The 20797-nt window shown below is 37.3% G+C and overlaps 1 protein-coding gene and 3 non-coding genes across 5 annotated transcripts; all 4 read left to right on the top strand.

The window, feature by feature from the left end:
* Window positions 1-556: 556 nt before the first annotated feature.
* LOC141381657 (sterile alpha motif domain-containing protein 3-like) lies at window positions 557-7402 on the top strand. 2 transcript variants are annotated; one of them, XM_073947550.1, is made up of 5 exons: window positions 557-589; window positions 3293-4248; window positions 4331-4489; window positions 4584-4676; window positions 6019-7402. In XM_073947550.1, the coding sequence occupies exons 2-5, from the start codon at window positions 3307-3309 to the stop codon at window positions 6340-6342; spliced, it is 1518 nt and encodes a 505-aa protein (XP_073803651.1). In that variant the 5' UTR covers window positions 557-589; window positions 3293-3306; the 3' UTR covers window positions 6343-7402. The 2 variants fall into 2 exon arrangements, with proteins under 2 accessions (XP_073803651.1, XP_073803650.1); XM_073947549.1 differs by lacking the exon at window positions 557-589 and having other exon boundaries at window positions 934-4248.
* Window positions 7403-7766: 364 nt separating this feature from the next.
* trnak-uuu (transfer RNA lysine (anticodon UUU)) lies at window positions 7767-7839 on the top strand. Its single transcript has one exon. It is a non-coding gene; the product is annotated as a tRNA-Lys (tRNA).
* Window positions 7840-7957: 118 nt separating this feature from the next.
* Window positions 7958-8039, top strand: trnas-aga (transfer RNA serine (anticodon AGA)). The gene has a single exon. It is a non-coding gene; the product is annotated as a tRNA-Ser (tRNA).
* Window positions 8040-8985: 946 nt separating this feature from the next.
* On the top strand, window positions 8986-9067 carry trnas-uga (transfer RNA serine (anticodon UGA)). Its single transcript has one exon. It is a non-coding gene; the product is annotated as a tRNA-Ser (tRNA).
* The last annotated feature ends 11730 nt before the right edge of the window (window positions 9068-20797 follow it).

Here is a 20797-nt window from a genome sequence, read left to right as displayed (position 1 = left end):
CTGTTTGTTTGCACTTTTAAACAAAGTTTCACTTATTTTTGGCAATTTAAGGTAAATACATTCGAACAGTTACAGTGTTTATGTATTTAAAATAATTGATAATTTTAAAATCTTTTTAAATATATTAATTATATACATATACAAAATTATATTAGGATCATAACAATAAAAATTAAAGCACTATATTTTATTGTTTATTTGCTCTTTTTTTAAGCTAGGGGTGTAACCATGGTGCAGTATACTTTAAAAATCTATTAAAACGAATCTTAATAGCAGGTGTAAACATGCTGTCATGACAGACTTGTACCTGAGACAGTAATTTATAAATGTAAAAGTTAACTGAAGTTAAATATTTAAAACAAAATGCATCTATTAGTCTAGGTACTGTTTTATTAAATGTGAATGAAGAAAAAAATTGTGACTTCATCCACATCAATGGACAGTGGGGGGACAAAAGAGGATTGTAGCACACCATTAGAGTATTGTGATGCGTATTGTGGGTATTATATTTGGTTTGTGATATCGTTACACTCTTAATATATATAATTTTTTCTTTTCAGACTACCAGTTTGGGATATGCAGTGGAAATGTAAGTCTTGCTCATACACATCAGAAAAGAGGGCACAACTTTTTAAACACTACCGCATAAGCCATGGAGCATATTCACGAATTGCTCCAGTACCATGTCTCCATACTGAGTGTCCATGTACTTTAAAATCTTTTAACGCTTTAAAAGTACATTTATCAAAAAATCATTCTCAACAAAGAAGTGCACAATCAAGTAACTCTAGCCATGCTTTAGTTTCTTACAAATGCCATGTTTGTGATTTTAAAGAACCATGCAGCGAGTCAGAATATTTTGCCCATTTGCGTACTCATTTGAGGAATAGTGAGAAAGTTCAGTGTCCTTTTAAAGATTGTTCATTTGAGACAAATGTGTATTCCACTTTTAATGCACATAAAAGTAAGGCACACCAGCAACATTGCCATGAGGATTTTAAATTGGGGGTTATGTTAAGTACTGCGTTTGGTGACACACAAGAAAATATAGTTTATTCACTTAATGACAACTCAGGCAGTGAAGATGAATGTAATATGGCAGAGGAACAAGTCAATTTGGAAGATACAAAACAAAAGTTGGAACACAGTTTAGCATCACTTTTTCTCAAAATGCGAACAATCTTGCATATTTCTGAAAATGCGACACAAGAAATTATACAACAGTTGAATCAGATTCATTTATTGTCTGAGCCACTGTTGTATAATATAATACAGCAAACTGTTGAGAAGCACTATGATAAAGTAGACAGCACAGTTGTGAAGAAGCTAGTCAGGGCAGTAACTGAAAGCAATGTGCTGCTACATTGTACAAATGAAGGAGGTCCTCTTTCAACGTCCAATAGGAGGGCATCATACTTCATGAGAGAATATTCAGTTGTAAGCCCTGTTGAGTACAAAGTAGATAGAGATGAGCAGTATTATGTGTATATCCCAATTATCCAAATGTTGCAGAAATTGCTAAATAAACCAGAAGTTCTTGATGAGGTCCTGGCTTCAGGGGAGAGAGCGATGGGATACAGCAGTTACAGGGATGGTACGCATTATAGAGATAATTCATTTTTTGCAGATGATTGTCGAATATCCCTTAATCTCTATATAGATGATTTTGAAGTGGCCAATCCACTTGGAACGTCACGAAAAAAACACAAAATGTGTGCTATCTACTGGGTTATTGCAAACTTACCAGCAAAACACACATCATCTTTGCACACCATTCAGCTAGCTCTTCTGTGTAAAACAGATGTAGTTAAGCAGCATAGCTACTCAAAAATACCATGCCCATTACTTGAGGACCTGAAATGTCTTGAAGAGCAGGGAGTCTATGTTGAGCAGCGTGGATCATGTGTAAGGGGATCTGTTCTGCATGTCTTGGCAGATAATCTTGGTGCCCATTTGCTGGCAGGCTTTCAAGAGAGTTTTAGGGTGAATTTCCCTTGTAGATTTTGCTTGGCCACAAGAGATGACATCCAAATCAAAGAAGTTAGGTCTGGCTCTTTTGAAATGAGGACAAAAGAAAAGCACCAACAGCATATTCAGGATGTTCTACAGGATAGAACTTTGGTGGCACAGTATGGTGTAAAGAGTAGTTGTCCATTGAGTGACAATTTGAAGTACTTTCATGCAATTGGTGGCTACCCCCCAGATCTGTTACATGATCTTTTAGAGGGTATTGTTCCTGTGGAGTTGGCATTGTGTTTGCAGGATTTAATTGGAAAGCATTACTTTTCACTGGATTCTTTAAATAATGCCATCAAACAATTTCCATACAAATTTTCAGACAGGACTGACCAGCCACAGCCAATTCCAAAATCATACAAAAGCAAACAAACAATAGGGGGAAATGGCCATGAAAATTGGGCCCTCCTAAGGCTCCTCCCATTCTTGATTGGCCATAAAGTGAAAGAGAATGATCATACCTGGGAAATTCTAATGTTGTTAAAAGATGTTGTTGAATTGGCTTTGTCTAGCCAGTTTTCTGATGACACAGTGGAGTTCTTGAATTTTAAGATCTCAGAACACAGAGCTTTGCTTCAAGATGTGTTTCCAAACTTTGTACTACGCCCAAAGCATCACTACTTGGAGCATTATCCTCAATTGATTAGAACATATGGACCACTGAGGAATTTATGGACCATCAGATTTGAGGGGAAACATAAGTTCTTCAAGAAAGTGATCCGTGATGCACACAATTTCAAAAATGTCCCCCTAATGCTGGCCAAGAAGCATCAAATGGCAATTGCCTATCATATGGATGGCAGCTCTTTTTTCAAGCCAAAAATACAAATGGACAGGGTGGTTAGTTCTCTTTTAACAGCTTTTCCTGAAGCTGTACAAGAGTACCTACATCTGCAGAGTCCTAGTTGTAGCTCTGTGCTAGTTTCATCTAGTGTTTACATTGATGGAATTAGGTACTGCCCAAACATGGTATTATCAGTTGGGTCTTGTTCAGGTTTGCCAGAGTTCATGCAGATAGAGAAAATCTTAACAGTCAACACCGAGATAATGTTTCTCTGCGAACCACAATCTGCATGGTACATTGAGCATTTGCGCTCTTATGAATTGTGCAGTTTGCATTCACTTCAAGTTGTTCTGCCTTCTGAACTGAATGACCCCTTCCCTTTGGCAGCTTATAATATTTGAGGGTGTTTATATGTCACATTGAAGTATTACATTTGTTGCTAAACTGCATTGTATCATTGCATGTTTCTGATTTCTACTTTCTTTGTTTTAGAATTTCACTTAGCCATGTCCATGACACTTCGCGTTATTGTGCACGACAGTGACATCCGGAAGGTTGTCTTAGAGGAAACACCAGCTGATGCTGATGCTTTAAAACAAGTGCTGCAGAAGAAACTGCAACTTGCATACCCATTCAACCTCCAGTATGAAGACCCTTTTTTTAACAATGCATTATGCAATATCAGTGACATTAATGACTTACCAGAGAGAGCGACGGTGAAAATAATTCCTCTGGACACATCACCTTCCTCAAGTCAAGCTGACACCATAATTCTCTCAGGTTCTGATACATCAGAGCAGTTGTCTGCTGAACGACAGATTGTATGGCCAGATGAGTTTGAGATACCTAAATTCTCGGTTAATGTTGAGTATCGTCTACGACAGGGAAACCTAGCTTTTATGAAAGATGGTACAACTGCTGACGTTGGAAGAGACATAAAACATGACATACTGGAGGGGCTTGCTGGGGCCATTTACACATTTAGGGCCTATCCAAGTGATGAGGATTTTACCCAAGTTGCTGCAGCTCTCATCAAAACACACCCATGTTTGACTGAACAGGGCTCCACATCAGGCTTTGCTGGCTGGAAAAACAGCCTAAAGTTTAAAATGGCCAACTACAGATCAAAAATGCGTAAATCTGGCTGTAGTGATGTTGCAATTGGGGAAAAGAGAGGTGCCATGAAGGCAACAAAGCATAAAGGCATCAAAAAACCCAGACGATCTGAGTTGAATTTCTTGCCAAACTTTCCTAATGGCGAAGATGAAGAAAGCCAAGAACGTACAATAGAACTTGTAGAAGAAATGAAAAGGAGGCCTCTAAACATGAGCTTGATTGGCCAAAAGATGGACAGTACATTTGCCTTGAGACGAAAAGAAATTGTCCACTCTGAACCTCTTGTCAGTGACATCTTGGAAAAGTGGCCGGCACTTTTTTTGGAAAGTCAGGTTTGTTTTCTTTTCAAAACTTAGTATGATTTTTTAAATTTGTGTTTTTGAATCTTAATATTGACTCAATGTTTTTAATTAGATCTTTGCAGAATTCAGTCGAATTTCGGGAAGAAATTTGAGATCGGAGTTCTACACTGCATTAGACACACACTCAGCTCGCTTGATAGAAATTTTCAAAAAAAGAGGAGGAAATCAGGGAAAAAAACTAGATGAGATTTTGCAACAAGTTTATTCTAAGGTATTTTTCCTGACATCATCTTTGAATCATCGTTTCCATTTGATTTTTTTCGTTGAGCTTTAATGCATGTCTACCTGTCTTTACTTTTTCATAGCCATTTGATGTGACAGTGGTCCGCTCCGCAGTTCTTCAGGGTCTTCCAGTCCTTTTGGGGGATGAGTCTGAAGATTTTTTCAGGATGTGTTTTGTAAGTAGTATTATTGTTTCTGCTTTTTAGAGTGGTAATGAGGCAATCATTCAAATTTACTTTATTTACTGAAATCAATTTCCCCTTTTATAAAACAACTAAAATAAAGCAAATGTAATTATTTTTTAAGTAAAAGGAAAGTTTTATTATGGCTTTTGGAGCAAGAGTGCTGCCTTCTTGTAAAATTCACAGTATGTGACATCACAGGGTTAGTTTGCTTCATAGGCCGGTGAGGTAATGCATGCATTGCTTTAATTTTTGAACATACTTGTTTTGAAAAAGAGGAAGATTCTAATAAGTGAAATAATAATAAGTATACTACTAAGTTCCTAATAAGTGAAATAGCCATGTAATACCTTGAAAGCAATATAATTTCTGTTGGAAGTACACACTGGATTAGGATGTAAAAAGCCATGCTGTCAAAAGATGCTCCGTAAAATGATAACCAACCCTCTGAAGTCACCCGCTGTGGTATTGTAAATGGCTGCACCCTTGCTCTAAAAGCCAATAATAAAACCTTCATTTGCTTTAAAATTTTTATTATTAAATTGGAAATAGGTTTACTAAATAATGCAAACTTGACTGACTGCTTCATTTTCAATTTAAATTGACATATTATTATATAGATCATAGTTAACCGTTATTTCAAAATTGTAATAATGACATGTAATGATGTGTGTATATTAGCTCAATAATGTTCAAAAACCTAAATGGTGCATCAAGTAAAACATTTTATTTCTCTTTCCCCCCTGAGCGAACACGTGCACACTTAACAAAGACATTTCAAAAGCACATTTAGTGCAGTTTGGTTTATTATGTTATAATGTTATTTATTTGTATAATTCATATGTTGTCATGAATTGTTAAAAATATGTCACAGGTGTTCAGTATGTTTTCTGTTGGTTTAAAAATTAAAAATATGGGTGTTGGGCAGCTTTAATCTAGTAAAACCAAGTGCATTCATTTTTTGGTTCTTCATTTTTTTGGAAGAAAAAAAAACACTTGTGCAGTTTTTTTTTATTACATTACAGTGTTTCTTTCATTTAAAAAACTGATAGTTCCTATAAAATAGTATCATGGAGTGTTCAGGTGAGGATTGTCAGTCTTGGGGGGAAAAAAAGTAGTTATGAAAAAAAGGGTTTTAAATAAGTTTTATGATCACTTTAAAAGTCATGCTAATATGCTACAATTAATAGTGTAATTGGTCCATGTACTAATGTCTTACCAAATTAAGTACATTGAAGTGTAATTTTTTTCACCTATGCTTTTGGTCTCCTGGCCACTATATGCTTTATTAGTGTAATATGAAATATTAAACTTATTTTTCTTTCTTTATTCATAGGATGTGGATGTAGAGGCTGACTTCAGTGGAGTAGATGTTGGCCTGCTGACCATCTTCTGTAAGGACATGCCTGCCAGATGTCCTAATGACCTCAATGTGGATGCAAAACGGGCCATAATACTGGAAGGAAAAGTAGTGATGGACGATGTCCCTACTTTGCCACATGCAGTATGTCTCCTGTTTGCTTTGATTTATGCACTGAATTTGGACTACCCAAAGACTATGAGCAACACATTTGAATTTGTTCAACGAGTGATGCTTTCGCTGGGAGTGAAGAATCTGAAACCAAAACTTCAGACCCTTAAAAATCAGCTTTTTCGCTAAACGTCTGTTTTTTCTGTGAGTGCTTATATGCTGCCGTGTTTTATGTTGAATGGTTCTGGCACAATGGCATGTTTAATTGCAAAGCCTTTCCCTAGGTAGGTAAAATCTCAAATTGAAACTTTAGACTTTTAAAAATCAGTTTTTAAGCTAAATATCTGTTCCTCTGCAAGTGCCAATATGCTGCCATATTTAAAGGTGCAGGTGCAATGGCAAGTTTAATTGCATTAATTTCAAGTAGTCACAGTTTTTAGGTATTTTCTAACATTTAAGAATGTTTGCATTTCAGGGTTGTAAAGCCGTTTTTTGCTACGTTGCTGTTTGCAGTGCAGAAATTATTTGCCACATTGTAGTGTTTAAGGAACTGATTTTTTTTGTATTGTGATTTTTAGGGTTGTCAAAAAGTATAGAAATTCTATATCAAAAGGTACTGAAATTTAAAAATATAATTTTTTCGCTAACATTGAAAGCACTGATTGTCCATTGTGTTCACATGCTCAAAAGATATGACTGATTGGTCGTGACAGTCATTGTTTTACCAATCTTTACCAAGTGCAAATACAAAGACACTGAAGCTTTTTAGAGCCCTGTCGATCATATGTCAGCTTATGGACAAATCAGCTGATCGAAGGCGCTTTAAAATGCTCCAGTGTCTGTGTAATTGTGTTTGCATTAAGTGAACAGCAGTGAAGCAGCCAATCACAGTCATTTCTGTAGAGCATGTGAACACAACAACCAATCAGTGGTGTTTAAGAACATGCTCATTTTTGCTTGAATGTTAGCAGGAAATATTTATTTTTTAAATTTTAGTACTGATTGGTACCAAACCCAGTACTTTTGACAACAGTATTGTTGTATTTTTCCGTTAGAAAATCTAAACTCCAGTCTTACAAATCAGCTTTTAAGCTAAACGTCTATTCCTTCAAACGTCTATATGCTGCCATGTTTAAAGGTGCTGGTGCAATGGCTGTTCAATTATGCTAATTTCAAGTAGTCACATTTTTTTTTTACATAACCTCAAACATTTTAGAAAGTTTATATTTCAGAGTTGTAAAGTCCTGTTTATATATATATTTATATATTTACAGTGTAGATAAGTACTGATCAAGTCATGCTTCTAAGGCATGGAAGAAATCTTTTCAATTGTTGAGTGTCCATTCATTGCCACAACAGCAGAAAGACCTTCTGCAGTTATCATTGATCTATTTAATGTCTCCTACATGACATGGAGTCCAAACTATTGTGTTGTACTGATGTCTACACCTACAACAACCATAAACCCAACCTCAAAGTAACCTGTCGTGTTTTAGCAACATCTACACCAACCATAAGCTTAAACCTCATCTCACGGTAAACTTTAGTTTACTGTGAAGGTCTTTGCCAACCACAACCCTAAACATTGCCTACTTGTAAATTACTGTTGTGGAGCCTGGATAGCTCAGTCGGTAGAGCATCAGACTTTTAATCTGAGGGTCCAGAGTTCAAGTCCCTGTTCGGGCGTATAAGGCTCATTTTGTGGAGCCACAGCTTTTGCCGTTGAGCTATTGCTTGATTAAAGTTTCAACTGGATGCACAATACATGTACTACACATTAAGACATGGCAGTTCAGGTAGTCTTGTAGTCATGGCTGAGTGGTTAAGGCGATGGACTAGAAATCCATCGGGGTCTACCTGTGCAGGTTCGAATCCTGCCGACTACGTCCTCTCCCTTTTTAAAATTGCAGCAGTCATCAATTGTTTGCATTTCCATTGTTTCTTGGGAAAAGCGTTGTTCTGGTAGGAGGAGAAAAACAACAGCGTTCTCACTGAACAGAAATGGGTCATATCACAGGGAGAAACATACCACACAAGGGCTACAGTGGCTGTCCCGTAGCTCGCCGTGATTGTATAGTGGATAGTACTTTGCGTTGTGGCCGCAGCAACCCTAGTTCGAATCCGGGTCATGGCAGGTTTTTCAAGGTGACATTGGCGTTGCACTCTGTGTTGCCATTCGTAATCTCCAGCCACCTTTTAGTGCAGGCTGTGCTAATGGCACGTCCTGAATGTTTACGTTTCCTAAAGTGTGGAAGACTAGGGATTCGATATGAGAAACAGGATCTATGATGCCAGTATGCTGTGTAGATAAGTACTGATCAAGTCATGCTTCTAAGGCATGGAAGGAATCTTTTCAATTGTTGAGTGTCCATTCATTGCCACAACAGCAGAAAGACCTTCTGCAGTTATCATTGATCTATTTAATGTCTCCTACATGACATGAAGTCCAAACTATTGTGTTGTACTAATGTCTACATCTACAACAACCATAAACCCAACCTTAAAGTAACCTGTCGTGTTTTAGCAACATCTACACCAACCATAAACTTAAACCTCATTTCACGGTAAACTTTAGTGTTCTGTGAAGGTCTGCGCCGACCACAACCCTAAAGATTGCCTACTTGTAATTTACTGTTGTGGAGTCTGGATAGCTCAGTCGGTAGAGCAACACACTTTTAATCTAAGGGTCGTGGGTTCAAGTCCCTGTTTGGGTGTGTAAGGCTCATTTTGTGGAGCCACAGCTTTTGCCGTTGAGCTATCGCTTAATGAAAGTTTCATCTGGATGCACAATACGTGTAGTATTAATGAAGACATGGCAGTTCAGACAGTCTTGTAGTCGTGGCCGAGTGGTTAAGGCGATGGACTTGAAATCCATTGGGGTCTCCCCGCGTAGGTTCGAATCCTGCCGACTACGCCCTCTCTCTTTTTTAAATTGCAGCAGTCATCAATTGTTTGCATTTCCATTGTTTCTTGGGAAAAGCGTTGTGCTGGTAGGAGGAGAAAAACAACAGCGTGTTCTCACTGAACAGAAAGGGGCATATCACAGGCAGGAACAAACCACAAAAGAGCCACGACGGCTGTCCCGTAGCTCGCCGTGATCGTATAGTGGTTAGTACTCTGCGTTGTGGCCGCAGCAACCCCGGTCCGAGTCCGGGTCATGGCAGGTTTTTCAAGGTGACATTGGCGTTGCACTCTGTGTTGCCATCCGTAATCTCCAGCCACCTTTTAGTGCAGGCTGTGCTAATGGCACGTCCTGAATGTTTATGTTTCCTAAAGTGTGGAAGACTAGGGATTCGATATGAGAAACAGGATCTTTGATGCCAGCATGCTGTGTAGATAAGTACTGATCAAGTCACGCTTCTAAGGCATGGAAGGAATCTTTTCAATTGTTGAGTGTCCATTCATTGCCACAACAGCAGAAAGATCTTCTGCAGTTATCATTGATCTATTTAATGTCTCCTACATGACATGGAGTCCAAACTATTGTGTTGTACTGATGTCTACATCTACAACAACCATAAACCCAACATCAAAGTAACCTGTCGTGTTTTAGCAACATCCACACCAACCATAAGTTTAAAACCCCATCTCACGGTAAACTTGAGAGTTTTGTAAAGGTCTGCGCCGACCACAACCTTAAACCTTCCCTACTTGCAATTACTGTTGTAGAGCCCGGATAGCTCAGTTGGTAGAGCATCAGACTTTTAATCTAAGGGTTGAGGGTTCAAGTCCTTGTTTGGGTGTGTAAGGCTCATTTTGTGGAGCCACAGCTTTTGCCGTTGAGCTATCGCTTGATTAAAGTTTCAACTGGATGCACAATACATGTACTACACATCAAGACAAGGCAGTTCAGGCAGTCTTGTAGTCATGGCTGAGTGGTTAAGGCGATCGACTAGAAATCCGTTGGGGTATTCTCCCGCAGGTTCAAATCCTGCCAACTATACCCACTTCCTGTTACTTTTTAAAATTGCAGCAGTCATAAATTGTTTGCATTTCCATTGTTTCTTGGGAAAAGCGTTGTGCTGGTAGGAGGAGAAAAACAAGACCATGGAGACCTTGAGTGGAACTGAGGGCTGAGGACTGGAAACAACTGTTTCTATTGTTATTTCTAGGAGTTAATACTGTCTAAAATGTCTAAAGTGATTTTGCTATTTTTACGGTTAAATCTTTAAAAGTGATTCTACTTTTTATTCAAGATAGACTTTGTGTAGTAAGAATATAACTGCCTGAATGTAGATTATACCAGTTTTTAACCAGTTTCGATAAAGACGGCTAACAGTACAGTCAGCCTTGGATAAGAAACAGATTATACTTTGTGTGTGTGTGTTCTATTTGATTGTTGATCCATTTCACAGGTCTGGAGTCAGCTCTAATCAGTCTAAAGGATGTCTGACGTTTATGTTTAGATATTGTTCAGAATTGTACGCACAAACCCCACGTAGAAATGTTTCTAGTTTATCTGTGTTTTAACCAATTAGGTTAGAACACCAAATATGTATGACACAATTAATGACGTTATGTAAGAGTATAATTGTTATCGATTGGTGATTGTAAGCAGAGCGGCCTAGGAACTCATTGCGAGTGTTGAAGCTGGCTTCTGCGAATGAAACTGCAAACTATCTTCAGTAAACTTGATTTATTTATTTAAATCTCTGACTCCGGCTCTTCTTCATCTACCAGACTGGTCATTCTTTGGGTTAAACTGTAAACTATCGCTAGAGTTTTGGTGGAGGATGCGGGCACTTGTTTACTGGTAACACCATTGATCAATCAACAAAATGAAGGTAGGAAGATTTAAAAATTATAGACTAGGGATTGTCTGTGAAGTAGTGGGTTGTAACGGAACGCTGTTGGTTTCTCATTCAGACGTGAATGAAAGGCGCCGGTGGATTCACAGAAATTTGTGGTAGATTTGTGTGGAATCCCTTAGCGAGCTGGTGCATTTTTGCGGTACACCTATAGTGATAAGTTATAAGTGTAACAGTAGTTGAGGGGTGTACCTCGTCCTTCACCCAGAGTTAAAATACTCAGTTGATGGGTGTGTTTTAAGACATTCTCGGGAATAAAACTTGGACTGGTTTTTATTTAGTAGTGGACTAAATTAACCCGAGATTGTAATTAGTTCCACCACTGCTATCTAACTACATCACAGACAAAAGGCATGCCATAAGAATAGTGTAGGTCAGATTATTAGGGAAAGAAATAATTGAATAAAAATAACATATAACATTATAATAGAGATCCATTAGATAGTAGTGGCCCCAAAAGTCAGACAAGATACCTAGAAATATCAGGGTGAGGTCGATTGATCAATGATGCACCAGGAGCAATCCAGAGAAAATTATGACCCTAACTGGATTGGACCGGTCTGGACAGTTTGCACATCTTGGGATGGTTTGCAGATTAATCAAGCAAAAGCTAAGCGCTGTTGGTAAGATTGCCCTCTCAATTTCTTCTTGCTTTTGGTGTTGAACTCTGATATAAAAAGAAATAGGTGAGAGCAGAATGCAGTAAATGGCTCAGCTAAGCTCTCGGGTATAAAATTATTTTAGAACTGATTTTAAGAAAAAAAAAGTATTCCTTTGGCATTTAATTGTCATTGAAAAGCTAAAATCTAAATATTGAGGGGCTAGTAGCAAAACCTAAGCACAGAAACTGACAGTAACATTATGGGAATAAAGAATAGCTTATGTTTTGTCTTAGAAGATACGATTCTGTGTGACTGCACTGTTATCTTGGTTTAGCCCTCACCATGAGCTTGGTTTTGGCTGTAAAAATAACAGAGACATGTCTGAATAAAAATGTGCCATGTAAGTCTGTGCAAACAAGCAGCTTTATGGTTGGATATATATATTTTTAATAAAATATATGTAACATAAATGGGGGTTTCAAATAATACTTTGATGGATGCAGTTAACCCCTGAAAGATCTAAAACTATTGTTGACTGTAACAGCATTACTTTGAAAATGCATGTCAACTCTGTTTTATATGTTTTAGGACGGGCTTGAGTAAAAAGATATTACAATAAAATTATGTTATTGAGGTTAATGTTATGTTTAATGTATGTTTAAACTTAGTAAACATGCATTTTCATTCTAGATTGCTCAAAACTCTCTTTCTCTCTCATTAGATGTCAGCTAAGAGCTGCTATCTGCCTATTCCATAACAATTGATAAGCACAGTGCTCAGTTGGAAATCCCAATGTAAAGGAAATGCTAGAATGAATACAGAAATTCTACATTTCAATTTGTATACACTAATAGAGGTATTAGTAATTAAAAATCAAAGTTAACAAATAAGAGATTGCAAAATGCTTTTGTTTGTTTTCCCAGTGATGGGTTGCGGCTGGAAAGGGCACCTGCTCCATAAAAACGTGCTGGATAGGTTGGCAGTTCATTCCGCTGTGGCGACCCCGGATTAATAAAGGGACTAAGTGAATAGAGAAATGAATGAATGAAAATGCTTTTGTTTAAGCATCTTGAAAAACACTAATATACCCGCTGAGCTATAGAGATAATTAATTTGAACAGTTGTTATTACTGTTTGGAAATTTCTTGTCTTGTCTTCAGTGGTTTATTCCTGTTTGTAACTTTTGTCTTATCCTTAGTCTCCACCATCACATACAGGGCCTGATGGCTATACTGAGGTAGTAGACCCTGACACTGAATGGATCAGGGTGATATCTAAACTCCCTGAATAATCTCAGCTTAATATTCAGTTGATTTAAGTGTTTGATTAACCTGTCTCAATGTTTAAATTCTAGTAGTTAGTCTCAATGGCTTTCATGGTTCTTGACTGCACTTTCCCAAGTTTGCAGAAAATTCTGAATCATGGAGGAAGCCTGCACAGGAGCTTGCAGTGTGAGTGGCAGTTGACCGGTGGGAATGATGGTGCTGGACTGGGGTGATGCTCTATCGGCCTAAAGCATCCTTAGAGGGGAACTGTTTGAAGTTACAGTAATCTGCCTCAGTGGCCCCGTCCAGACCTGATCACGAGAATCCTGCCTTTATTGAGGACATGTCTGTCCTTGTGACAAGCATCAACGGACTATGCCATGGGTATGATACCCTGAAGGAGATGATTGGTAAAAAGATAATGGCAATGGGCTTTCAAGAACCATTGGAGACAGTACAGTTTCTTAAAATTTTACCAATATCAATGTGGTTGGCTGCTTTAACAGCACTGGATATTTTATATGTATGAATTTTTAGAATGCTGAATTCCTTGATAGTGAAGCTGAGATGATTTTTAACTGATGTGTCTGACTTTTCATAGTATTTTACTGATGCAGGTCCTTATGCATGACGAAGGACATTTTCGAGATGGTGTTGGCTAAAGATAAAGACTGGCTGTGAGATGGTTAGGATAACACAGCTGAATGGAACTAAGCAGTTAAGGTAAAATAATTACAAGAAATTCTCTTAGTCTTTAAATAGTTCCAACTGAGTTTTTTTAGAGATTAAACTTTTGACATTTGGAATGTTGGTGAATGATTAAAGATTCTGAATTGTAATCATTTTAATGTTATAGTCTAAGACTATTGAAAATTTATGTGCATGAAACAGAGAGACAGAGACTGTTTGAGTGAAGCCATAAGTTGTGTTTTGTTTCTGTTATCGACTTGCTTAGCAACAATATTAAGAAAACAAAATGCACCAGCTGATTGTCTCAGAAAAGACATTGATTATGAACAGGGAAACTTTGAAACCTGATAAAAGATCATGTAAATCTAGTTGAAACTGGACAAAGAATTTTAGGAATAAGTTTGTGCGAGTTCAACACCTAAAGCAAACTTAGTTATGAGCTGTCACAATATTCATATCTATGGTACAATAATGCTTATTGTCCTGAGGGAATGATTCGTCCCTGTTGTATGAATATTGTCACTAACCTCTGAAATGAGTATTATATTATTACAGATTGTATAAGCGAAATGCAAGAAGTTTATAATGCTGAGTTAATCTGAGGAAAAGATGATGCAGACCATGAGATGAGCTTTAAATGGATGGGTTATCCTGCTTTGATTGCAATGGTTAATAATTACCTCTTTTCCTGGTTCAGATTACTCTCTGGAATAATAATAATAATAATTTTATTAGCTTATAGCTGTGAAATTAAAGACTGCCATGCATATTAGGTTACAAACACATGTCTAAATTTACTGAGAATGCAAAGGTTAATTACAGTTAACTCTTTTCTATCTGAATGTTAATGTTAAATATTTTAGACTTGATGGCATTTAAACAGTGACATTGGCTAAGTCACTAACCACAATAGTCCAGAAAGCATCCTCACTCTAGCATAGGAAAAATACACAGATAATTGAGTTGAAGTCATTTGTGTTAAAGGCAAATGCTGCAGTAAAACACTCTCTGTCTATGTGTGTGTGTCCTCAAGTGCAGAGGAACATAATTGTTTGGATGTTATGTAGAACAGAGAGATAAAGTTGAATGAAAGTGTTTGAATCTGATGGTTAAATAGCTGATGTAAGAATTTAGAAAGAAGTATTTATACTGCTGCAGCGAAAATGAACATTTTAATAAACAGAAATGCAGCGTCAACTTTAACAGCATTTTTAAGCAGTCAAGTCAACTCAAGTCAATATTATTATTGTGAATACTGACAAGTTGTAAAGAAACTTAGACTGTCTTTGAATGAAAATTTAGTAGTCCATATCCAAGCAAGAGTCTTGATTATATGTGGTAATAGAGTTGTTAAATCAGTCTGTTCTTGTTCAATTGGTAATGCTTTCAAACAGGTTTCACTGTCAAATGACAGGTATGAAAGATTTTCAAATAATCAAAAGTTTGAGCGAATAGCTAACCTGTGAGCATTTCTAATTGACCAGACAGTAAGAATCAAATGAATTTTATACAAGGTGTCTGCTTCTGATTATGTTGAATGGTTTAGTCAGAGTAAAGTAATATGGTGCAAATGACAAGTTGAAAAGATAATTATAAGGTTTAGTCTTATTTCTGTTAAAAGATGCTTGAGTTTGACAGACTCATGTTTGATCTTTGTTGAATTTGACAAAGATTTTGTTAAACCCCTAAAAAGTGGGAACAAAAGAAATGGATTCACAATCCCTCTTATTGCATGTTAATGAATTGGATTAATAGTTTGTAAAAACCATTACATCTTTCTTGGTCTCTAGGTAACAGGTTATATCTATATCTAGTCTCTTTGAGGTGACTGAGGGTCTGGCTCAATGTCAGGAGTGCAATAACAGTGTTTATTCATTTAGCCCGGCTTTCAGAGAGTGGATTTGATATTAGTTTGTTAACTGTGAAGGTGATTTTGGCTCATTTATGGCCAGGACAAGGGTGCTTGTACACTTCCTATCAATGATACAGAGGAATGTGTTGCATCCCTACAATCACATCATTATTTGAATGAAAAGATATTTTAAGTGGACTTGACTGACATGGAGTTCAGCAAGGTGATGATTAAACATGGTAATGGTGCTGAATAGGACTATTGTGCTGTTGGCATGTTTAATGTGTGTTAATGTAAAAATGCTTCATTATTCTAATTTGAAGTTACAGAACATGCTGATGAAGGTTTTGAGACTGGTGAAGATAAAGATGTTTTTGCAGGTCATGAATTTGAATCCTCTGTGGCTTAGGTCTAGTCGATGACCTTTTGTGTCTGATCATAGGAACTCTGAGTCTTAAAATTAGCCTGGATGTTTGGATTTATAGTTTGAACAAGTTGCATCAGAGGATGTATCGATGAAAGTATGTTGTTTACTTATGGAGGACTATTATAATGCGTTCACACCAGATTTGCCACGCCATTCGCGCAATTCTTGTCATTCGCGCCGCGCCATTCGCACGTATCGCGCTGCAGGATGTCTATTTTGCATTGACTTAACATGTAAATCACTCGCGCTTGACGTGCGTTCCGTGTCTGATGTGAACGCAGCATTAGGGCTTGCGCATTTGTGTTCATATTCTGGACTTTGGTCTGCTGTTTTGTTTCGTATGTTATCACTTCCGCTTGCAGGACCCTCAATCTTACTGATGATGAGAAACGTCTACTGACACTGACGAACTGTCTTTGAAGCCGGATGGCTTGATGAATACACAGACGAAGCCCATTGTGAGTAGAAGGTGGAAGAGCCCTTAGCTTGGGGACTGGAATTTTTAGGTTCCAGCATGTCCAAGAAAGGGCGAAGAAACCCTGTAACCTAAATAAGGGGGCATGAGTCATTACTTCCACATTCTTTATTGACCCCACTGGTTGACCCGAAGCGGATTCTTCCACTTTCAGCCAAAAACAGGGGTATGAAGGAGTCGGATTTCTACCTTCAAATCCATCTCAACTTGAATCGACGTTTATCCTTTTTTCAACATCCTGTTTCACATTACTTTTATTAGATATAATTATTTGATTATTTGAATTAGTCTTTAACTTTTAAATTGACCTGAACCAATGAATAACTAAAACACTGCTTTATGTAAAAATGTTCAGTGTCTGTGCTCCTCTCCTTGCCTGTCTATTTTAACTGTTTTCAGGAGACACACAAAAACCAGGTCATAGGTCAGCGAGATCTCTCTCTCCCTCTGAATGGAATTGCTGATGTAGAGGAGAGAAAAAACACCTTTTCTATTTGTTATGATATTGTCTACAGTACTTTAGCTGTTTTTGATTGTTCTGTTTTGATTGTTAATTCTTATTAAAGTACTTCCTTTTGTATGTAGATAGCCTCTTGTGTAGTAAGGATATTGTAGCCGAATGTTGATGGAACCAGTCTTGATTCAGTTTGATAAAACAGCTGAACGTACAAAAAAACAACCTTGAGTTTCCACAACTGATTGTCTCTAGCGTCTATTGTGTCCTTGGTTTAACTTGTACAGGTCAGAGATCAGCTCTTAATAACTTAGGGTTGGCCTGACCCCCAGGAACCATGTCGCCATCCATATCTGGAGCTAGATACAATACTTCATTGACGCAAGCATTTAGAATTGTCTATTTTTGCTGTAACCAATGAGAACTGTTTACCTGGATCCCACATTTTCTGGACTTGTGTAAAGAGTATAATTTCTGCATTGTTGTACTGTAAGTCAGAGCGGCCTAGGAACTCATTGCGAGTGTTAAAGCTGGCTTCTGCTGATGAAACTGCAAACTATCTTAAGTAAACTTCATTTATTTATTTGAATCTCTGATTCCAGTTCTTCTTCATCAGACAGACTGGTCATTCTTTGGGTTAAACTGTATTCCATCCCTACAGTAGTAAACTAGAAAGAATCTTGAACCTAAATGTAAAGAAACTTTATTAATAAAAGATGCAACACAGGACAAATGAATGGGCTTTTTAAACTTTAGGCCCTGGTATACTGAACACTAATCGTCCTGGAGCTCCACCCTCTTTAATGTGTGGTGTCTTCCCAGTGATTTGTTTCTCATTCAGGGAGTCAGACAGAGAACATCATACAAAACAATACTAGCTACATGCATACACTAGAGAGTAGAGTACAACCTGTACAATCACTTGCAAAGAGATTTTAAGCCGCAGAGGTGCTGTTCGCTAGATATTAATAAAACTGTTCTTCACTCAGCCACCATTATTGTGTTTACATTAAACGCGACACATTTACAACCCCACATACTGCATTTTGAAAGTGTTGGAAAACAGTATGCCGTCACTCAGCCTTTTCAAACATTATTCAGACATGAAACATCCTGTGCACATGAGAAAATGTTTTGCTGCATTCATGTCATGTGTGCAACTTTTTGTCCATGTGTTTTTTAAGCTGCGCCGAATAAGCGAAACTCTGTAGACACTGATTAGGTCTGTACGGTTTCTCTCCAGAGTAAATCATCTTTTGTGTTGTCAGATTATTAACTGGTTAAACCTCTTGTCACAGTGTGAATCGTCTGGTTCTCCAGTTGAATTATTACAGCGCTGAAGCGGCGCCACCTGATGACGTCACATGCCACGCCAAAATAAAAGTCTTTTTTTTAGCTTTTTTTGCCACATACTGTTGCAGTCATGACTTTTTGGTACATTTCTCCCATGGTTTTCACTTTACACTATATCTGCTCTCTCACACACAAACCTTAAATCTAAATATTTTCTTAACTTTTTAAATCCACTTTATGATGATTTGTATATGTCTACAACACATTACTTTCCTAATAATATCTGAGTCCAAATATCATTCTCATAATTATGACCTCTTTTCTATTTCTACATCTTCATAGGCCTACATGAATTGTTGTCTCTTATTATCTGTGTTCAACGTTTCCTGCCATTGTTTAGCAATATCTTCAGTAGTAATATTTAATTTACCTTTACTTACAGAAGCAATAAAGGGGTAGTTCACATAAATATCACATTTCTGTCATTTACTCATCCTTGAGCCAAACCTGTTTGAGTTTCTTCTGCTGAATGCAAATTAAGAGAATACAGAGGCAAAAACAGCCACTATATGCTTCAACAGTTCCTACTTTGGACATGGCTGTTTTTTTCCACATTTTCTTGCACACAAAATGTTCTTGGAACTCGATTACAATTGAACCACTAAAGTCAAATGTCACATGTTTTGACATAGTTTTTGGTTCCTTTTCTGGACTTTGAGCATCTCGGGACTCTTGCTGTCTATGACAGATGAAGGAGCTCTGAAGATGAGCAAAGTTGTCAGGGGATTGAAACAAAAGGTAGAAGGACAATCGTTCTCGAGTGCCTAGTGTACAATATAACACATGCCTTCCACCAGTGCTGATCTACAGCCACATCGAACTTGAAAAAAAAAAATTCATTTATTTTTTTTATTGCAATAACAACAGGCCATTACAACAAACAGAAATACAAAAACAGATAGAAGGCCTCATCGCACTGCTCCTCGTGTGATATATTACTCATATATATTTATTCATTTTCTTTAAAGCTCAGTCCCTTTATTAATCTGGGGTCACCATAGTGGAAAGAAACACCAACTTATCCAGCACATGCTTTACGCAGCAGATGCCCTTCCAGCTGCAACCCATTACTGGGAAACATACACACTCATTCACACACACCGCATGCATACCACATCTATGGACTTTGGGGAAACCAGAGCACCTGGAGGAAATCTTACACAAACACGGGGAGTACATGCAAACTCCACACACAAATGCCAACTGACGCAGCTGAGGCTCAAACCAGCGACCTTCTTGCTGTCAAGTAAACATGCTACCCACTGCACCACTGTGATGCCTCACATGTGTAATTATATAAAGTATTAAACTGGTATTGGTGAAGAACTATGCTTACTAAAAGGCACCATTCAGATGTACTGATTGTAAAGATCTGGGCAATCAAGCATGTGTTGTTATAGACACCTATGATTATTTGTCCTAAGACAGAGGTTCTCAGACGTTTTTCATCAAGTACCACCTCAGAAAAAAATGGCTTCTCCAAGTACCACCAAAATGAGCAGTATTGAAATACAGTAGCCTAGTAGGCCTAGTAAAGCAGCTACAACTCTGCACAGTTAAAAAACGTGGCAGATTACCTCAGAAATATAGGCTATATATAATATAGGCATATTATATACATCATTTTTGCTAAATTTTGAAATGTGTGTAGCATGTACATGACATATTTCATTCCTCTGTGTACCACTAGAAGGAAGCCTGCGTACCACTAGTGGTACACGTATCACAGTTTGAGAACCACTGTCCTAAGAGATGTAAGGCAGGTCTTGTTCATGTAATTTGCTTTAGGCTATCAAATTGGTATTGGCATTAACAGCTATACCTGTTAACAGGTTTCTTATATGTAAAACGACCCTATTCAATTAAATATCAGGCAGCTATTACTAAAGATGACCGCACACAATGATGAGCCATTTATTTAAATGAATATGTGACACAGATATTTAAATGTCATTGTTCCAAACAAGTTACAGGAGTAAGTGCAGTTGTTGTTTTATGTGATGTTCACCACTGTAATTACACCATAGTGAAAAAAGAAGTCTGAGAAATGCTGTAGTTGGTGTAGGTGGAGCAGATAAATCACATTTAAAGTTCTGCATTGTAGTTATGAAAGTGAACTCCTGTCATTGCATTACCCTGTATATGCTGCCTATACAACAAATTAACTTGTAATGTAATTATTTTCTGATTATAAATATTTAGATGCATCACATATTTAAAAAAAAATGGACAGTATGTGATAGCTTTACTGTGTTAAAAAAGGTTTTGTGACAGGGTATCACATGCTTTTGTGAATGTCTATGCATATGTATGCACAAACACAAATATTAAATAGAGGGAAAAACATCTTTGTTACCTATCAGGTGAATAAGAGGCTTTCGAGAAAGCTGAGCTGCTCACACATGTTCTGTTCAACTAAAAGACGAAGAAAAGAAAACTAAATTGGCACAGAAACAAGTTACATTTTGATTGTTAAAATCTATAGACACTTTTAAAAGAAATAATTGACATGTTAAGAGTCTTACAGAAGCCAGTAATACACAGCATGTGCTTTAAGAGAAATAAAGGACTCTAAACTCACACAAAACTCTGAGAAGCTTCTAAAAAAAACAACACACAACTCTTGCATTACCTTTTAACCAGGCTTGGGAAAGATAAATTGAAATGTGTTTCAAATCAAAGTACCTCAACATAAATGTATCAACATTAACTACAAAA

This window comes from Danio rerio, chromosome 4, assembly GCF_049306965.1.
Source record: "Danio rerio strain Tuebingen ecotype United States chromosome 4, GRCz12tu, whole genome shotgun sequence".
In the NCBI taxonomy this organism is placed as follows: domain Eukaryota; kingdom Metazoa; phylum Chordata; class Actinopteri; order Cypriniformes; family Danionidae; genus Danio; species Danio rerio.
This window is presented reverse-complemented; position numbering and strand designations above follow the sequence as displayed.